The sequence below is a fragment of the Ictalurus punctatus genome, chromosome 20 (genome assembly GCF_001660625.3).
Source record: "Ictalurus punctatus breed USDA103 chromosome 20, Coco_2.0, whole genome shotgun sequence".
NCBI classification, from domain to species: Eukaryota; Metazoa; Chordata; class Actinopteri; order Siluriformes; family Ictaluridae; genus Ictalurus; species Ictalurus punctatus.
The window spans coordinates 11007212-11024233 of NC_030435.2; the positions used below are offsets into that span (position 1 = coordinate 11007212).

The 17022-nt window shown below is 37.3% G+C and overlaps 1 protein-coding gene across 9 annotated transcripts in view; it reads left to right on the forward strand.

Moving 5' to 3' along the window:
- The window catches only part of arhgap12a (Rho GTPase activating protein 12a), an 84816-nt gene that overhangs the window by 53630 nt on the left and 14164 nt on the right, over positions 1-17022 (forward strand). For 5 of the 9 annotated variants that reach the window (XM_047162682.2, XM_047162685.2, XM_047162687.2 and 2 more), the window contains 2 exons: positions 3828-3889; positions 4228-4477. In XM_047162682.2, the coding sequence (XP_047018638.1) occupies positions 3828-3889; positions 4228-4477 (312 nt within the window). The remainder of the gene's footprint in view (positions 1-3827; positions 3890-4227; positions 4478-17022) is intronic. The other 4 variants (XM_017495225.3, XM_053673762.1, XM_017495223.3 and 1 more) reach the window with 1 other exon arrangement.

The following is a 17022-nucleotide window of genomic DNA, read 5'->3' on the forward strand; positions in this document are numbered from 1 at the left end:
ATCTGTGCAAATTAATAACAGCTGCGTTAGTAAATTGATGGTCTATGAAAAGACTTTTTGTTACCAAAGTGTCACACAAGAAACATCTCATGATGGGTAAAAGTAAAGGGCCCTCCCAAGACCTTCGCAACCTTATTGTTGTGAAACATATTGATGTAATTGGATGTATTTAAAAACTTCTGAATCTTCCAGTACGCACCATTGGGGCCATTATCCGCAAGTGGAATGAACATCACTCTGTCATCAACCGGCCACACACAGGAGCTCCTCGCAATATTTCTGACCAGGGAGTCAGAAGAATAGTCAGAAGAGTGGCCCAAGAGCCAAGGACCACTCGTAAAGCGTTCCAGACACACTTGGAGGCAGCAGGTACCATCATCACAGAGAAAACAATAGGTAATGCATGCCACCATGACCTCTATACATGTTCACCCTGCAAGTGTCTATTACTAAAGAAAAGGCATGTCGAAGCTTGTTTACAGTTTTCTACAACTCATTCGGACAATCCTTTGAAATACTGGGGGAGTGTAGTCTGGTCAGATGAGAGCAAAATGTAACTTTTTGGATGTCATACTACACACGATGTTTGGAGAAGAAATGGCACTGCACATCGCCATAAACACACTATACCAACATCGAAGTTTGGAGGTGGAAGCATCATGGTGTGGGGCTGTTTTTCATCGCATGCTACTGGCAGACTTCATATAATTGAAGGAAAGATGAATGGAGCCCTTTACCGGGAGATTCTTGAGAAGAATCTGCTGCCATCCACCAGGATGATGAAGATGAGACGTTGGTGGACCTTCCAGCAGGACAACAAAAGCATATAGCAAAGGAAACTCTCAATTGGTTTCAGAGAAAAAAAATGAAGGTGTTAGAAGTCAATCACCTGACTTGAATCCAATTGAACAAGATTAACCCTGCAGGGGAAAATAGAATGTTCGCACTTCCTCATCAAAATCTCAGAGTTTTTATCCTACAACCATAAAATTGACATCCCCAGAAACCTTGAACAGTCTACTTTCCAAATGTTTACAGATCGAAACTACACATACTTTTAGAGCTTTGTGAGGAGAGTAAAATGAACAGAATGCACGTTTCAGTCTCTGAGTCAGAAAACAGCTCATGATGTCCCACCCATTAGCAATGAGAGATATTCATATGATAGCATTATGGTAAATCGGCGGTCGTTATTGGGTAATTACAAGGCAAGAAAATGTGTGACAACGCCCAAATTTACTCATAAAAACAAGAGCACATGTTACCCGAAAAGCAGGCACTTCTCTGGGGAAACACAGCGCCTGGCGCTCATCCGGAGAAAACCGCCTGGAGCTCGCACATTTTACACGAAAAGCAGGCACTTCTCCGGGGAAACACAGCGCCTGGAGCTCATTTTACCCAAAAATGAGGACAGTGAGGAGGAACGTTGCCATTTCGAACTTCGACTTGATCCGGCAGAGGATGTTTGTGATGAGTAAGTTTTGTTGTCTAGCTTTTGTCATGGAATGATTATGATTACATGCGTAGCACTGCAATTCATGATGCACGCAAGCTGCAGCTAAACGTTTCTAAAGCCTTTCATAGTACATACATGTTCAGAGTTGAGTGAATTATTTTGCCTCCGTCAACTGTGCATACCATATCTATCACTTTTCTAGATAAAACATATGTAAAGCAGCTTGCTTTGCTAAAACCTCTGTCTACGTAACAGATTAGAAAAACGTATCATAGCAACCAGAAAGGTCAACTAATTACCCATAAGCTATAGATAAAGTTTTTCATTCATAGTCTTTGCTACCAAATAAAAACCCCATGGGAGTGCAAAGTATGTGATGTCCTCCTTTGCCTTCAACAAGACAGAAACTGTTTTGAAGCTTGGCATCCTGATCAGGAATGACAATTCATTGTTCTTTTATTCATCTTATTTTGTAGTATTCCATTGCATGTTTGGGGTTGAAAACAGTATTTTCAATAAACTGTAAAAAGGATTTTATTGTCTCTTCTTTCCTTACAATTCACACTAACCAGATGGGTGTGGGGTGTGGGAGACACAATGACATCCCAGATGGGCAATTACCTTTGACAATAGGGAGGGCCATTACCTTTGACAGTGGGGATGGGAACTATTACAGGTGTTGACACCTATCTCATCTATATTCATTGTGTAAGCCACTGGCTTTGAAAAAAAATAGTGTCACTTCAAAGTTCTACAACTTTTGTAGTCAGACCACATGACATTTCTGCATGATTTAATCACCTATGTGTAGCCAACACCTATGTTTACAAGGTTCAGAGCTCAAAAGTCCTGTCAAAAATGTTTATAATGTGTTTCACAGCATCCCAAACACCACTGAAAATAGGTTTTTTGAAAAGTGTAAATTTAAAGTTGATTTAAACAAAACCTATATTCATGACATTCTTACTGATCTCAAATTACTGTTGGTGAGTTTGTAGTAAATATTAGCATATGTAGCATTTTTGTATGATTGTTTTTTAGATAGGTGAAATATATTAAAATGTAAAGGCATGTCAGACTACCTCAAAAGTGTCTGAAAGGCCTCAGACTGTAGAGTGTTAAAGACAATATGTTTAGAAGAATGGGCCAAAATCACACGTGAATACTGCGGCCGATTAATTTCTTTATGCAGGAAGCGTTTTGAAGCTGTCATTACAAACAAAGGCTTCTCCACTAAGTTTGAAATAAATTTCAGTTAGCATGTTCAATACATTTTTTCCTGTGTCATTATGCTTTATTACACACAACTTCATTTATGGACTTTAATGTTTGGATTTCTTTATGCGTGTAGATTTCTTGAGTTAATACTGGTGTCTGGTAAAAGTTTCATGTGAATAGCCTCATTGGAAATATATTTACTGAAAAAAAATGTTGACGCGTTCAGTAATTATTTCCCCCACAATATGCTTTATGATGAATCAGCTGGGACTGGGTTAATATAGTCCTATAAAATAACTATCAGTCTTTGGATGTGGCAAATGAATAGGAGATTGGGAGCTAATTTGTTTAAATTTGATTTTATGTGATAAAGCATTCAAATAACAAAGTACTTTTTTTTTTTTTTTAAAGAAACTTTAGCGGTTATGTGTCAGCTTTATTTATATTTTTATACTAGCTTGTGGACTACAGAGTGGTGCAACAGATGTTTGAAAATTTTTCATCCCTATCATCCAGAGATCACCCTGTCATCTGTGGCTGGAATAATTAGCTATGGTATCTGGGTAGGAGGGATGGTACGCTCGTATTCCCCTGTCAATCACAGTGACTCTAGCCAATCATGGGCATCTGTGAGTTCATGCATACAGAAGGGGGTGGATAGCAATTTTCCTCTAAGTGTGTTATCCCACCCCATGACACAGCATAAGCAGTAGTTTGAAAAGATGCAAATTGCAAATGATCTGCCGGCCATACTTTCAACACTAAGCTGATATTCATATCATCTTTTCACTGTAGGGGGAAGTATGTGATATATGCATTGTTTGTAGGTATTAAATGTTATTGCTGTTTTGCATATCTAAACACCAGGTTTATTATCCAAAAACTACATGGAAAACAATTTTAACAGTGTAATTATTATTATACCATTTTTAATATTTTGCTGTAACCTGTTATTATAGCATTATTATAGGTAGGGATAGTACAATTAACTAGGAGGACAGAGGTCTTATGCATCCAGGTAGATTCAATTTGTATACGTGGTATACCTTTGGTTTACATGTTGTTCCTGTATACTTTCTCTACTTTCTGGACCCACTCCTTATCCATCTCCTACTCCACTTTTACATTGCTATTTTATTGTCGTTTTCCTTAGCCCTGTGAAAAATCTGGACCCCTAAATGTAACCAAGATCACTGAACATGGCAAAAAAGTCCGGTAAGCTAAAGACATACCAAAGAAAATGCAATGATATTTTAAGATTGCAAAAAAAAAAATTACTTCTATATTCAGAGTTTCCTAATCTTTATTACTAGATGATGCCTTTTGGTACATTCCCTTCCCTAGCACCAACAATTTAGTTAAAATAAAAGACTCAATATCTAATAACTATAAAAAATACAAAAATATGCGTTATATTCTGTGATAAGAAATACTGATACATCAGGACCTCCTTTTAGCACATGGATGTGTAAAATTGCCCAAGGAAAACTGATAATTATAACAAACTGCTTATCAAGCTCTGATTTTCTTGTTGTCTCATGTCTCACCCATAGTAAGAACTGGACTTCATCTTGGACAGTTTTGCAAGGCTCTCAATTGATATTTGCCAAAAGTCAGGCTGTGGCCACCAGTTGGGTAAGTGACAACCTGATATTTGCTAACTTGGGGAGAGAGAGAGTATTCACATATGTTCTTTTTCAGTTTGGGAGCCATCAATCAAAGACCGAATTCAGTGTAGATCTGAAAGGAGCAACTGTAGAGAAGGCATCCAAAGACAAATCCAGCAAGAAACATGTTTTAGAGGTAAACACCACTGATTGGATAAATTATTTAATTAATGACTGTTCACAGAAATTTTTGATTTCCACTGCTATTGTCAAAAAAATTTACAATCAGTTGTGGTTCATGCATAGGGCCAGGTGGTGCAGAGCCCACCATACAGTTCCCTCTGAAAGTATTGAAACAGCAGAGACAGTTCAGAGCCATTACACAAGCCTTTGGGCATAGCCAATACAACACTTTGGAAAGTCCTGAAAAAGAAACCAGTGGTACCAGCCAGACATTGAACAGGTTGTCCATGAAATACAACAAAAGAACAGAAAAGAGCAGCAGTTGATGACAGAAACATTATGAGAAACCAAAAACAACACTTGGTGGCATCACCAACAACCTCCAAAGGGCAGGGGTGAAGGTATCACAATAGACTGTTCAAAGAAGACTTAGAGAGCAGAAATATAGAGGCCATACCACAAGATGCAAACCACCTATCAGCAGTGAGAATCTGAAGGCCAGATTGGAATTCACAAAGAAATAGGGAGATGAGCCACAAAAGTTCTGGAACCAAGATTAACATCTACCAAAGTGATGGAAAAGCCAAAGTGTGAAGAAAGAAAGGATCTGCTCATGATCCAAAACACACGAGCTCATCAGTCAAGCACAGTGGAGGCAGTGTCATGGCTTGGGCTTGCATGGATCACTAATCTTTATTGATGATGGAACTCATGATGGTAGCAGCAAAATGAATTCAGAAGTCTACAGAAACATTCTCTCTGTCAATTTAGAGAGAAATTCATCCAGTCTAATTGGGAGGAACTTAATTATGCAGCAGGACAATGACCCAAGACACACTGCCAACACAAAAAAGGACTTCATCAATGGAAAAAAAAAAGTGAAATGTTTTAGACTGGCCATGTCAGTCACCAGAGCTTAGCCCAATTAAGCAGCATTTCACTTCCTGAAGAGGAGACGAAGGGAGTAACCCCCAAAACAACAACTGAAAGACTGCTACAAGCCTGCAAAAACACTATAAAAGAAAAATGGAACAGTTTGGTGATGTCAGTGGGTCACCGACTTGATGCAGTTATTGCAAGCAACGGATATGCAACCAAATATTGTGTTATTTACTTTCATTTACTTCAAGATTGTCTATTCCTTTACTTTTGTTCACCTAAAAATTGGCTACTCTGCCACCAAAGGTATCATGTTCTAAGTTGTTTATTTACATGTACATGTAAATAGCAGGAAATGAAAGTTGAAATTGTGCTCGATCATATTCATCTTTTGATCTCAAACCCAAATGTCTTAAGTGTATAGCAAAAACAATAGAATTGGATTTGCCGTTCCAATATTTTCTGAGGGGACTGTACATATATATATCAGCCGTTCGACAAATGTTAATCATAATCTATGATTTTGAAGTAACCTAGTCAACAGAAAAAATCCCTTCACGGATCAGCACTATACAGTAAAGTACAAGAGATTTTAGCTTGATTGGGTGTATGGACTATGAAACAGTTATTTGAATCTAATCCTGCCCCTTATTAAAATCTGTAAGATGAACTATATTTTCTTATACACTCTTAGAAGAAAAGGTTCAATATAGAACCTTAAAGAGTTCTGTTGGGTGCTTCATATTTGGAACCCTTAAGATACTATATAGAACCCTTTCTAAGGGTTCAATCAAAAGAACCCTGCAGGGTTCTTTGTAGCCTGTGAAAAGGTTCTATATACCCCATGGAAATAGGGTTTTTTTTTGTTTGTTTTGTTTTATTTTAATACATATTTGGACAAGCAAACATTTGATCAGTTTTGAAACAGTGCCTATTAATGGAGTTGATATACTTGAACAAAACCACAAGGAAAATGCTACAAGTTTTCAATGATTTATTCAACAGAAATGTCAATAGATGTGATAAATCATCTGTGGAAAAAGTAAGTACACCCTTGGCCTCAGAATCTAGTATTGCCCCCTTTAGCAGAAGTAACTTCTTATAGACATTTTTCATAATTGTCCATCAGGCTTGCTGGAATTTTTGACCACTCTGCTATGCAGTATTCTTTCAGTTGCAAGCTGTTTGAGGGGTTTTCTTGCATGTACTGCCCATTTCAGATCCCCACCACAACATTTCAATGGGATTCAAATCTGAGCTTTGACTAGGCCATTCCATAACCCTCCATTTCTTCTTCATGGAGGAATTTTCCTGTGTCATTCCTCTTTATTACACATAACTTCCTTTATGGACTTTAATGTTTGGATTTCTTTATATGTGCGGATTTCTTGAGTTAATACCAAAATCTAGTGAAAATGTCATGTGAATAGCCTCATTGGAAATGTATTTACTAAAAAAATGTTGATGCGTTCAGTACTTATTTCCCCCATTGTATGCTTTAAGATAAATCAGCTGGCACAGGGGTTAATATAGTCCTGTAAAATATCTGTCAGTGTTTGGACATGGCAAAAGAATAGGAGATTGGGAGCTGATTTGTTTAAATTTGTTCTTATGTGATAGCGACACAAGCATTCAAATAACAAAGTACATTTTTTAAACTTTATCAGTAATGTGTCAGCTTTATTTATATTTCTATACTAGCTTGTGGGCTCCAGAATGGCGCAACACATGTTTGAAAAATGTACATCCCTATCATCCAGAGATCACCCTGTCATCTGTGGCTGGAATAATTAGCTATGATGTCTGGATGGGAGGGATGGTATACTTGCATTCCCCTGTCAATCACAGTGACACTAGCCAATCATGGGCATCTGTGAGCTCATGCATACAGAAGGGGTGGATAGCACTTTTCCTTTAAGCGTGTTATGATACCCCATGACACAGCATAAGCAGCAGTTTGAAAAGATGTTTGCGAATTGCAAATGATCTGCAGGTCATACTTTCATCACACTAAGCTGATATTCATATTATCTTTTCACTGTAGGGGTAGTATGTGATATATGCAGTGTATTAAATGTTATTGCTGTTTTGCATATCCAAACACCAGGCTTATTATCCAATAGCTAGATAGAATTCAATGCAAAAATGTAAGTACACCCTTGGCCTCAGAAGCTAGTATTGCCCCCTTTAGCAGAAGTACCTTCTTGTAGGCATTTTGCATAATTATCCACTAGGTTTGCAGGAAATTTTGACCACTCTTCTATGCAATATTCTTTCAGTTGCAAGATGTTTGAAGGTTTTCTTGTAAGTACTGCCCATTTCAAATCCCCCCACAACATTTCAAATCTGGGATTCAAATCTGGGCTTTGACTATGCCATTCCATTACTTCTCAAATTCTTCTTTTTGAGCCATTCCTTAGTGGATTTGGTAGTGTGCTTAGGATCATTATCCTGTTGAAAGGTGCACTTTCAGTTCAACTACAACTTTTGACAGATGGCTTCACATTATCTTCAAGCACTCTTTGGCATGATGCAGAATTCGTACAGATGGTACTCAACCAGAATAAACTTTTTGCGGCCGCTGGTATGGCTGCAGTTGCAGTGAGAATATACATTTGCTGCTCTTGACCACTAAGTGGTGCTATAACTACAGATTTTCACAAGAACGTGTCACAGCTCATTTTGCAAGTAACTGTGACATTTGCAGTCAGTGGAGAATACAAGAAAAACACAAATTAAAAACAAATCATATTAACGGAACCAAATTTAGTACTCAAAATTTCATGTAAGCATTTGTTGTTTAGAATGAATTCAAGCTGAATAGTAAATGTCAAGACTGTGTTCTGTGCTTACTACCCCGTATTTTATTTTGTTAAACTTTAAAAAGATGTGCATTATTATTTATATAATTGTATCTTGCAGTATTTAGTCATTTTGCAATAAAATAAAAAGATTGTTTATTACTCTGCATGGGAGCATTGAGAGTGGTAGCCTAGTTGTCTAATACTCTACATTAATTAGTAGGCTTTTTCAAATGTTGCGACCGCATTATTTAATATTTGTCACAAATACAAACATTTGAAATGTACATTTAATAATGAGAAATGTTGCATTTCAATAGGTGCTTTATTGGTTATCTGTCCTTTTTATTAGTAGTAGGTGTATTATTAATTGAAACATTCTTTGGAAAAAACCCCAATAATCAGAACTAGCCATTACACCCCCATCCCCCCAACCCAAAATTTACACCATGATCAACTGTAGTATGTGTAGAATGTAATTTCATTTGTAACATTATTGGTGTTTCGAATCGATTGTTAGTTTGTAATTAAAAATCAGATAAAAACACTAAAAGCCCCCCTCCATTGCACATGTTGGTTGATTAGTTGGTTGTAGGTAGCTTTGAAGATGAAGAGAAGCACTGCCCAGCAAATTATTTTGCATTACTGGTCAGAGAGGGACATAAAAAAAACATTTGCTCATTAGTACAGTAGGTAGTATATTAATATGGCGTAATCTAGCTAACAACACTCCACATCTATTGTAGCTAGCTTGCTAATTCATTGCAATTTAGCCATAACTATCAATATAATAAGTTAGCTAAAAAATGCCCTGTTATGTTAGCTAAATTTTATTTTAATTGTTCCCATTATCGTCAACAAGAAGGTTGTTCACACTGGACGTCACGTTCACAAAGTCTCACAATAAGTGAAGTATATAAGTTTTTTTCAGTTACAGTGTGCTTACATTTGGACTGTTGTTATGCCCTGTAGAATTTGTTTTAATGAAACAATCACTTTATCAGAAATGCTTGATAGATAGATAGATTGGTTGATTGATTGATGGATTAGACAGATAGATGGATGGGGAGGTAGATAACCAGAAATTATGCAGTGGCACTGCAGATATAACAAAGGTAATTTTTTCAGTGTATTCATTAATTTTTTTTTATTTAATAAAATTAATATCAGGAAGCATACCTATTCACACTTCTATTCAAACCAGGGTCCTATGTTCCCCAGTTCAATATTCTGTTAAAACACATTAAGAAAACATTTCACAAGGTTTTATGTAGTCAGGAATCAATTTCCAAGGGCTCTAGTAACTTTATTATCTTTTAACTTTAAACACCAAAACACACTTAAATTAATAACAATATACGTTAGTTTAAACATCCATTAGTATCCATTCTTCATCCACACTTGAAATTTATGAAAGTTGTGGAAAATTTACACAACTTGTATGAAATTTATGAAACAAATGCAAGGTTTATTATGTGCCATATAAATCTGGGGAACATAGGACCCTGGGAATGTAGATACACTTCCTGTCAAAAATAACCACTTGAATGTGATATACTTGCAAACACATACATACATGCACACCTCTTTATTTTTAAGAGTTCATTTCTGGCTGGGGGATGAGTCATTGTGACACATTTACAAATCAAAAGCTTTTAACAGCACAGCAGCTAGGGTGTTTGACAGGCATCTGGGAAACAGAAAAACAGTCCACTGCAGCCTCGCACGTGAAGTTAAAGAACTTTTTGTAATCCAATTTAAGAGCATCTGCTAAATAAAATTTCCTCATTTGTCGACGTTTCCCCAAATTATCTTCTAAATTCTCATATCCAAATCTCTTTGTAAACGATGTGTCCAAAGAGCACAAACATGATGCACATCCCCTGATTGATTACTGAATGGATGTTTAACATGTACATAAGAATTACATGGTGTTAGAATTAAGGTGAGATATCGATGGCAAAAAAGCCATTTTTGTGCATACTGGTCAGTTTTCAGATTTTGCTTCGATAGTGTCTTATTTAACACTGATACCATGAAAATGACAAAAGTTCACATTAAAATGATTATTTTTAGGCATTTGTTGTTTTTGCGTCTGCCAATTTCTCCGAACTTTGTCATAATTTAGCATTTTTAAGCCAGATATATCTCCGTGATCACTCTTGAAAACAGCGAGTGTTTGGTATCGTTGAAAAGATCATTCCCTTTAGTGTCATGATAGCTGGTCTAAATATGGTCATTTCCTTTTTAGAGATCACCAATAGTGAGAAACTACAGGCTGACCTAATCAAGAAGACAGAATTTATTGGCTAAGGAAGTTTAAAGTTAATTTCTGGCGATGTATGTCATTTGTCAAAATGCGTCACGTGATGTGTTCTGCTTGCTTACAACAGAGACATCATGTTAAGTTCTTGTCCGATACCAGTCGGAACCAAAATTTGGAGTGCAGTGACTGATTACCTCTTGTCTGGGCCCGGGAAGAAGTAACACCGACGCAGATATCAGTGAAAGCTTCTTAGTTTTAATATTCAGAAAGCATTGTGTATATAGAAAGGAAATATTGATAAAGAGTGATAAATGTCAATTGGAAGAGGTCACAGATTGAATCAGGACATCTGTTGCATAGGTTTGAGTGATATAGGAACTAAAGGCGGCTATTCTACAGGAGGCAAGAAGAAGAGCCAAGAGAGAGTGAGATCAAAAGGCAGAGTGAATAGGAATGAGCAAAACAACATGCTCCAAGAACACAAAACAATTCTGTTCCGGTGCATCGTGACCAGAGACCCTCAAAATTGAGACGCAGAGATCATGCCTTGAAACTTATCACATCAATACAGTAAAAAGACATGGGGAGAATACAGAAATTCCATGCAAAAAAATAAACAGATGTAAGCAGTTTTCCATAGCCCGATAAGTAAGTAAGGAAAGTACATGAAAAAAGACTCTGTTCCTGAGAAAGAGGAAACAAGCATTAGTGCATCGAGGCATAAAATACACGGGATGAATAACTCTATAGGAATATCTTCTCTGTCTGCCCTCCTCTCATCACATCTCTGTACGTACATTGTTTTAATAAGCTTTGAAAATAACAGTCACTGCTGATTTTTTTATTTGATAACATAAAAATAATGATATCATATTCTTGTTACTATTTATTTATTCTGTTATATATCATAAAGCGAAAGCGTCACAATTCCAGTCTTTTGCAAACCGTCCCTTTGTGCCACTTGGTGGTAATTTCTTGAATGACTTTCACATGTGACTGATTTGTATTTACCTCTGTGGCCTTCTGACGGCAGTACATGCAACAGTAATGGTTGTCTACCTACTGTAGTGGAATCAATGAATGCGAACTATCCAGTCCCTGAGGCAGTGAAGCAACCCTAAACTATAACATTTCCACCACTGTGCTTCACAGTTGGTATGAGGCGCTTCTCCTGAAAAGCTGTCTTTGGTCTGCGCCAAACATGTCAACTGTTAATGTGGCCAAACAATTCTTTGATTTGTCTGTCCAGAGCACATTCCAAAAGGCCTGGTCTTTGTCTATATGCTCATTGGCAAACTATAGCATTGCAAAGGCTTTTTCAAGACTTACCAGCAGATCCTATAATGAAATTTTGGGGTTCTTAGAGACTTCTTTTTGCGTCAGACGGTCTGCTCTTGGACTAAATTTGCTAGGATGGCCAGTCGTGGACAAATTTCTGAAGGCCTTACAGAACTCTTTAGACCTTGGCATAATGACACCACACACCTCAATAGTAAAGGGAACACCAGACACTAGATATGAGAGGGGAGTAAATAAGACTGGTTCCACCTGCACTCCCTAAGCAGGTTCTAATCACTGGCATCCAATAGTGAACACCTGATTCTAATTTTATGGATTTGAAGGTGTGATAAATGTAGGGGTGTACTTACTTTAATGTGAATGATCAGTTTTTTTTTTTGTTAATTTAAATTGTGAAAATTACTAAAAAATGTAAATTTTGTGTCATTTGATAGTGTATCAACTTTATTAATAGCCACTGTTTCAAAGAGGATCAAATGTTTGCTTGTCCAAATGTCAAAAAAGTCAACAATTTCCATGGGGTGTACTTATTTTTTCACATGACTCTGTGTGTGTGTGTGTGTGTGTGTGTGTGTGTGTATAGTTGGGAAAATTAGCTAATTAGATTGAGCTGCCCACACTCTCCACCATTATATGTCGGAGACACTAGCAGATCAGCTCAGATGGGGAAAATTTGCTAATTTAATATTTCTGATAATTTATTCATCCAGTGATAAGTTGAAATTAGTGTACTTATTAATTATGCATTAGATATTACCTCTGTGGCCACCGGCAATAATATCCAAAATATAGTGAAACACTCTATAGAGCATAGTAACAAGATCGGCAGTTCAAGGCAGTAGACTTATCAAGCAAATAAGATGCGTATATTTAAGACAGATGAGACTTTATTAAACTATTCCACTACAAATAAAGTAATCTAACACATAAATACGCACACACAAACGGGTGAAAATGGCTTTGAACAGAGAGTATGAAGTTACAAGTTTCTAGCACCGTATCCTATTTTACAGTTCATGACTTGAACAAACCATCAACTTATTAATTTACTTTTGCTTCTTTTAAACATATTATATGCACCAATTCAGCGAGAATTTGGGGTACTGTGTTTTGCCTTTTGAATTGTTGTTCCAAATGGGGATTCCCTCATTACATCCTTGTGCAGAAGGGATTCCTGCAATGGTTATTGGTCAGTGTCTGGTCGGCATATGAGTGGCGTCTTGGAAGACTTGCTTAATGAGCTTGGCGGCGGTTCTAGACTGAGGGACCAAGCAGAGGTAATCTCCCCGAAGATGTTGACTGTGGAGAACTCTCTGATGACTTTGTCCAGCTCTGTCCCTCATCTGTTTGTTGTTTTGCAGAGACTCTTTGGTGTCATAGGATTTTAACCCTTTCTGGCTAGTCCAGTCCTCTAAGGGTCCCAACCAATCAGTGGTGGTCTTTTAGGATGACTGGTGGCTAGTTCGGTCTTCCCCTCCAATTAATTTGCATGATACTTTTGGGTCCATGCTTGCTGTTACTTTGTGTTGGTTGGGTCTTTACTCTTATATATGGAATTACATAGTGAGTTATCAAAATCCATGGTTCATTAGTATTCTGGAAATGTTAGAACTAAAACAGATACCAAATATCACATATTTGACTTTATAATGACTAACTTGCCAGATATATTGGCCTAAATACGAGATAATAAAAGCCTAATAGCTAATTTTGTGTTATATACATTGGTAATGTATTTTACAGAGCCTACAGTAAGGGGGTAAAAAAGTATTTGATCCCCTGCTGATTTTGTACGTTTGCCCACTGACAAAGAAATGATCAGTCTATAATTTTAATGGTAGATTTATTTGAACAGTGAGAGACAGAATAACAAGAAAATCCAGAAAAACGCATGTCAAAAATGTTATAAATTGATTTGCATTTTAATGAGGGAAATAAGTATTTGACCCCCTCTCAATCAGAAAGATTTCTGGCTCCCAGGTGTCTTTTATACAGGTAACGAGCTGAGATTAGGAGCACACTCTTAAAGGGAGTGCTCCTAATCTCAGCTTGTTACCTGTATAAAAGACACCTGTCCACAGAAGCAATCAATCAATCAGATTCCAAACTCTCCACCATGGCCAAGACCAAAGAGCTCTCCAAGGATGTCAGGGACAAGATTGTAGACCTACACAAGTCTGGAATGGGCTACAAGACCATTGCCAAGCAGCTTGGTGAGAAGGTGACAACAGTTAATGCAATTATTCGCAAATGGCAGAAACACAAAAGAACTGTCAATCTCCCTCGGCCTGGGGCTCCATGCAAGATCTCACCTCGTGGAGTTGCAATGATCATGATGACGGCTTGACCTTTACAGACCATATCTCAGCAACTGCAAGGTCCTGTAGGTTCATCCTTTACAACATCAAGAAAATGTTTTTCTGCTAAGGGGACAGGACAACTTCACCGCATCAAAGGGACGATGGACAGGGCCATGTACCATCAAATCTTGGGTGAGAACCTCCTTCCCTCAGCCAGGGCATTGAAAATGGGTCGTGGATGGGTATTCCAGCATGACAATGACCCAAAACACACGGCCAAGGCAACAAAGGAGTGGCTCAAGAAGAAGCACATTAAGGTTCTGGAGTGGCCTAGCCAGTCTCCAGACCTTAATCCCATAGAAAATCTGCGGAGGGAGCTGAAGGTTCGAGTTGCTGAACGTCAGCCTCGAAGCCTTAATGACTTGGAGAAGATCTGGAAAGAGGAGTGGGACAAAATCCCTCCTGAGATGTGTGCAAACCTGGTGGCCAACTACAAGAAAAGTCTGACCTCTGTGATTGCCACCAAGGGTTTTGCCACCAAGTACTAAGAGGGGTCAAATGCATATTTCCCTCATTAAAATGCAAATCAATTTATAACATTTTTGACATGCGTTTTTCTGGGGGGTTTTTTTTGTTGTTGTTCTGTCTCTCACTGTTCAAATAAATCTACCATTAAAATTATAGAATGATCATTTCTTTGTCAGTGGGCAAACGTACAAAATCAGCAGGGGATCAAATACTTTTTTCCCTCACTGTAATAGTTAATTTGCTAAGTATAATAGTATGTATATACATTAATAAATACATTTTGGGATTATAGGCATGGGCAACATCCGTTTGCAGATAATAACAATCAACTTGTGAGGCATGTGGTATGAACACAGATAAATAACAGCATGATGATAACAAACTTTGAGTTGGTAAATGGTACATGGCGCACTTATATAGCGCTTTTATCCAAAGCGCTTCACACTGTGTCTCATTCACACACACACTCACACACTAGTGGTAGCAGAGCTGCCATGCAAGGCGCTAATTTGCCATCGGGAGCAACTTGGGGTTCAGTGTCTTGCCGAAGGACACTTTGGCATGTGGAGTCACGTGGGCCGGGAATCGAACCGCCAACCCTAAGATTATTGGACGACCCACTCTACCACCTGAGCCACGGCCACCTCATTATAAGCCTTATATAAAACATGATACATTGAAATAGATTTCATGTAACAGAAATTAAATGGTTCTGTCCTGTGCCCTGTGAGTGGTGTGAAGAGCTAATTCAACAAGGTAAGCATGTTCCATCTCCCAGTCATTGTCCTTGTAGGCTATATGGAGTGCTCTGATTGTGGAATGTGTGAACACAGGGTGCTTTGGGTTCCTGGCTGAGAGCAAAATGTCTCATTCCAAAGGGGGTTCCCCCCCTTCCTTCCTGAAGTCATCGACTTTACTGATGAGGGCCCTTGGATTTAATATGTTGGGTGATCCATCTGGTCTAGGCCAAAGACCTAAATCAATAGGCTTGACAGAGGTTTCTGTGGTTGAGAGGATAGCTGGGATAAGGCAGATGCAAACAGGCGGTAATTAAGTATCTCCTTAGTGTCCGCTGAGTGTATGGTCTCCTGGGATGTACACTGAGATTCTCTCTTTATCTATCTATCTCGCTCTCTTTCTCTCTCTCTCTCTCTCTCTCTATATATATATATATATATAAATATATAAATATATATATATATATATATATATATATATATATATATATATATATACACACACACACACATACAGTGCGGTGAAAAAGATTTACTGATTTCGTCTGTTTTTGTGTACATCACGTACTAAATAAAACTAAGGCAACATGAGTAATCACACAATACAATTTTTATTTATTTCTGCTTTTTTATTGATGCAAAAAAAATTATCCAACACTTAATCAGTCACCCCATGTGAAAAACTACTTGCCCCCTTAAACAATTGATGTACTTTTGGAGGAATTTAGGAAGGTCAGACACTTCTGGGAAGGTTCACTACTGTGCCGAGTTTATCCATTTGGATATAATGGCTCTCACTGTGGTTTATTGGAGTCCCAGAGCCTTTGAAATAGCTTTGTAAACCTTTCCAGACTAATGTATTTCAATCACCTTCTTCCTCAAAATTTCTGGAATTTCTCAATTTTGGCATAGTGTGTTACTGAGTAAGACCTTTTAACCAACTTCATGCTGTTGAAAGAGTTCTATTTAAGAGTTGATTTGATTGAACAGGGTTTGCAGTAATCAGGTTGCTGGTTGCAGTAAATCTGGTTGTGTCTAGTCCAGCTGAACCCAATTATGAATGCAGTTTCACAGATTTGGGGAATTAGTAACTATGGGGTAAATACATTTTCACACAGGCCCAACTCGTATTGGATAACATCATTTAAAACTGTATTTTGTGTTACTCAGGTTGCCTTTATTTTATCTTAGATTTTGTTTTAATTTTTGAAACAATTTAGTATGAGATACACAAAACACACAAGAAATCAGGATGGGGCAAATCTTCACAGCACTGTGTATGTGTGTGTGTGTGTGTGTGTGTGTATATATATATATATATATATATATATATATATATATATATATATATATATATATATAATATATATAATGTATGTATATATACATATAATGTATATGTATATATGTATGTGTGTATATATATATATATATATATATATATATATATATATATATATATATATATATATGTATGTATGTATGTGTGTGTGTGTGTGTATATATATATATATATATATATATATATACACACACCACCTTAGTGTAAGTGGTGATCCAAAAGAAAATTCCAAAAAGTAATTTCACCTTATGCATTCTTCGAATTATAGAACTGTTTTACTATTAAAAAAAAAAAAAGTTCTTTGCTCTCCAACAGTTCTATATAGTACCATTCTTTTGGGAAAAGGTTCTATTGGCTAAGTACAGAACCCCAGGGTTCTATATCAAACCCCAAGGAACCATTTTTT